The sequence below is a fragment of the Monoraphidium neglectum genome (genome assembly GCF_000611645.1).
Source record: "Monoraphidium neglectum strain SAG 48.87 unplaced genomic scaffold scaffold05916, whole genome shotgun sequence".
NCBI classification, from domain to species: Eukaryota; Viridiplantae; Chlorophyta; class Chlorophyceae; order Sphaeropleales; family Selenastraceae; genus Monoraphidium; species Monoraphidium neglectum.
The window spans coordinates 1-2,681 of NW_014007717.1; the positions used below are offsets into that span (position 1 = coordinate 1).

At 70.3% G+C, this 2,681-nt stretch overlaps 1 protein-coding gene across 1 annotated transcript; it reads left to right on the forward strand.

Annotated features, from left to right (window-relative positions):
- Positions 1–343: 343 nt before the first annotated feature.
- Positions 344–2,385, forward strand: MNEG_16040 (hypothetical protein; the record flags this gene model as incomplete). The annotated part of the gene is made up of 4 exons (XM_014035489.1): positions 344–524; positions 747–815; positions 984–1,987; positions 2,293–2,385. The coding sequence occupies 4 exons, from the start codon at positions 344–346 to the stop codon at positions 2,383–2,385; spliced, it is 1,347 nt and encodes a 448-aa protein (XP_013890943.1).
- Positions 2,386–2,681: the final 296 nt, after the last annotated feature.

A 2,681-nucleotide genomic window follows, 5' to 3' on the forward strand; every position in this document is an offset into this window, starting at 1 on the left:
GCTCCGCTCCCCGCGCGCCCGCGCAGGCTGCGGCCAGACCTGGTGGCAGAAAAGAAGTGGCGGCCCCGCATACAGGTGGGCCTGCCTCTCAGCACCCAGCAGTCGCTCAGCCTGCCGCTGCGCCGCTGCACGGCCGGGCGCACTCATGTCCATGCTCCATTGCCCCTTGCTTGCCCGTCTGGGCGCTCCATTCACCCATGGTATCACGCATCCACCCCCTGTCGCTGCACAAAACGCAGCCCCGGACCCTCAACCCCCAAAACCAAACATTAGACCCTAAACCCTGAAAATTGAACCCTGTACCCTGATCTCAAACCCCAAGGGCCAGCAGCTCAAGGCGGTGATGGGCGCCCGCCTGCCAGAGACCGAGCCGGAGCTCCGCGCCTTCGCCGCCGCCGCCCGCGCCGCCGCCGACTGCATACGCCCGGACTCGTCGCCGGACGCGCTCGCGGCGGACGCGCGGCGGTGGGTGGCGGGGCTGCAGGGCTGGTGGGAGACGCGCAACAAGCGCGGCGGCGGGGAAGGTGGGCGCGAAAACACGCACGTGGGCGGGCGCCTGCAATTTTGCAGCGAACAGGGGGACGTGATCTGGGAGTGCTGCTGTCTTGTCGCCCGGTTTTGTAATGATCGTGGCGGCGGCGCCGGGACCCGGTGGGGCGGCCTGGTTGGCGGCGGGGGCAGCGACAGGGCCCACCACTGCCTTTCGAAAAGGCCGCCGCCCCTTCTGCTCTCGCGCCGCGCCGCAGGCGGCCAGAAGCGCCCCGCCTCGGCGGCGGCCGCTTCGCCGCACGCAAAGCAATCCCGGCGGCAGCAAGGTGGGTGACCCCGCGCGGAACCCTTTCTTGGTTGGCCGCGGTTTTGCTAGCAGCGAAGGTTGATATGCTGGGGTACTTGTGTTCTGTTTGTTTGGCGGGTCGGTCTCACTCCCAATTCATCAAAAGAGGGGCGTGAACGCCATGCATGGCATGACCGCCGACTGGCAGGCGTAGATTCGGACTGGCGCTCCGGCCCCAGCAGCGCCTCTGCCGGCGGCGCGGAGGGGAACGCAAGCGCAGCCGCGGCCGCCGCCGCGGGGGGCGACGCCGCGCGGGCGGGCAGCGCGGACCAGGACGCGTCGCACGGGGGAGAGCAGGAGCAGGAGCAGCAGCTTGAGCGGGCGCACTCGCAGCGCGCGGCTTCCGTTGACGAGGGCGAGCAGCAGCAGCAGCCGCAGCAGCAGCAGCAGGAGTGGCAGATTGCTGGCCTGCAGGCCCAGCAACAGCAGCAGGCTCAGGCACAGGCACAGGCTGCGGTGGTATCAGCGCAGCAGCAACAGCAGCAGCAGCGGGAGCAACAGCAGCAGCAGCACTTGCAACAATTACAGCAGCAGCAGCAGCAGCAGCACCAGCAAATGCAGCAAATGCAGCCCGATCCGCCTTCTGTTGTGCTGTCAGTGGAGCGATCTATCGTGCAAGATGCAGAGCAGCGGCGGCAGCGGCCACCAACCCCGCAGCAGCAGCATCACCAGCAGCAGCAGCAGCAGCAGCAGCAGCCGCAGCAGCAGCAGCAGCCGCAGCAGTCACTAGCGGCTCCGCCAGGCGGCCTGCTCGCGGCCAGCATGGCGGCCGCGCTGATGCCGCCCCCTGTCCCGCAGCTTCCCAGCAGCGCGTCGCCCGCGCCCCCGCTGGGCTTCGGCCCCGCGACCGTCGCGGCGGCGCTCCTTTCCGTCGGCACACAGCCACAACAGCAGCAGCCCCATCAGCAGCTCCTCGCCGGCGTCCCCTGCGGCCCGGCCGCCGTTCCCCCCTCCATCGCCGCCGGCCCCGCTGCAACGATCCCCGGCGTCGCCCCCGGCCCCGTCGGACCGGGCAGCGTGGTGGCGCTGAACGTGGGCGGCGCGCGGTATGTGACGACGCTTGGGACGCTGCTGGCGGTGGGGGGGTCCTACTTCCACGCGCTGCTGCAGGGCGGCGACCCTGGGGTGGGGCCGCCCCAGAGGAGCCCGGAGGTGGGCGGCTGCAGCGTCAGCCCTGGACTGGGGGTTTGGGGGAATGTCAGAGCGCAGAAGCGGTTGCTGCGGCATCGCGCCGCGGGCACTGGGGCGGCGGGCGGCGCCGCGCAAGACAGCTGGTCGGGCGAAGCTTGGCAGCGCCGCCAGCCGCGCGGGCCGGCGCAGCGCGAGCGGGCGCCCGGCGTCAGCGCGCCCGCGGCCGGCGCCTTCTTGGGCGCCCTGCGCCCTGCCGCCCTGCCTTCGATCTTGGACGGCTTCAGCCCCTAAAACCCTGAACCCTGAACCCTGAACCCTCCCCGCAGGGCGACCTCTTCATCGACCGCGATGGCAAGCCCTTCTACTACAGTGAGCAAACCCCCCTGGGGCGCGGCGCAGCGCGGCGCCTCGCGCGTTGAGAACCGGCGTCGCCCGCAGACGCCTGCCCCCGCCGGTGCATCCTCACTGCTCATTACCTGCTGCTCCCCTCCTCCCCTCATGCCTGCTCGGCAGCAGGCCTGCAACCCAAAGTACTGTGACGTATGCACACACGCCCGCATGCAAATGCACGCCCACACGCATGCACGCGCGCGCACACACGCACACACACAGGCACACACGCATACACGCACACACACGCACATGCACATGCACATCCACACGCACTCTGCAGGCCCTCAACCCCAGCCCCCCAAGTGCCCCTACACCTTCCCCC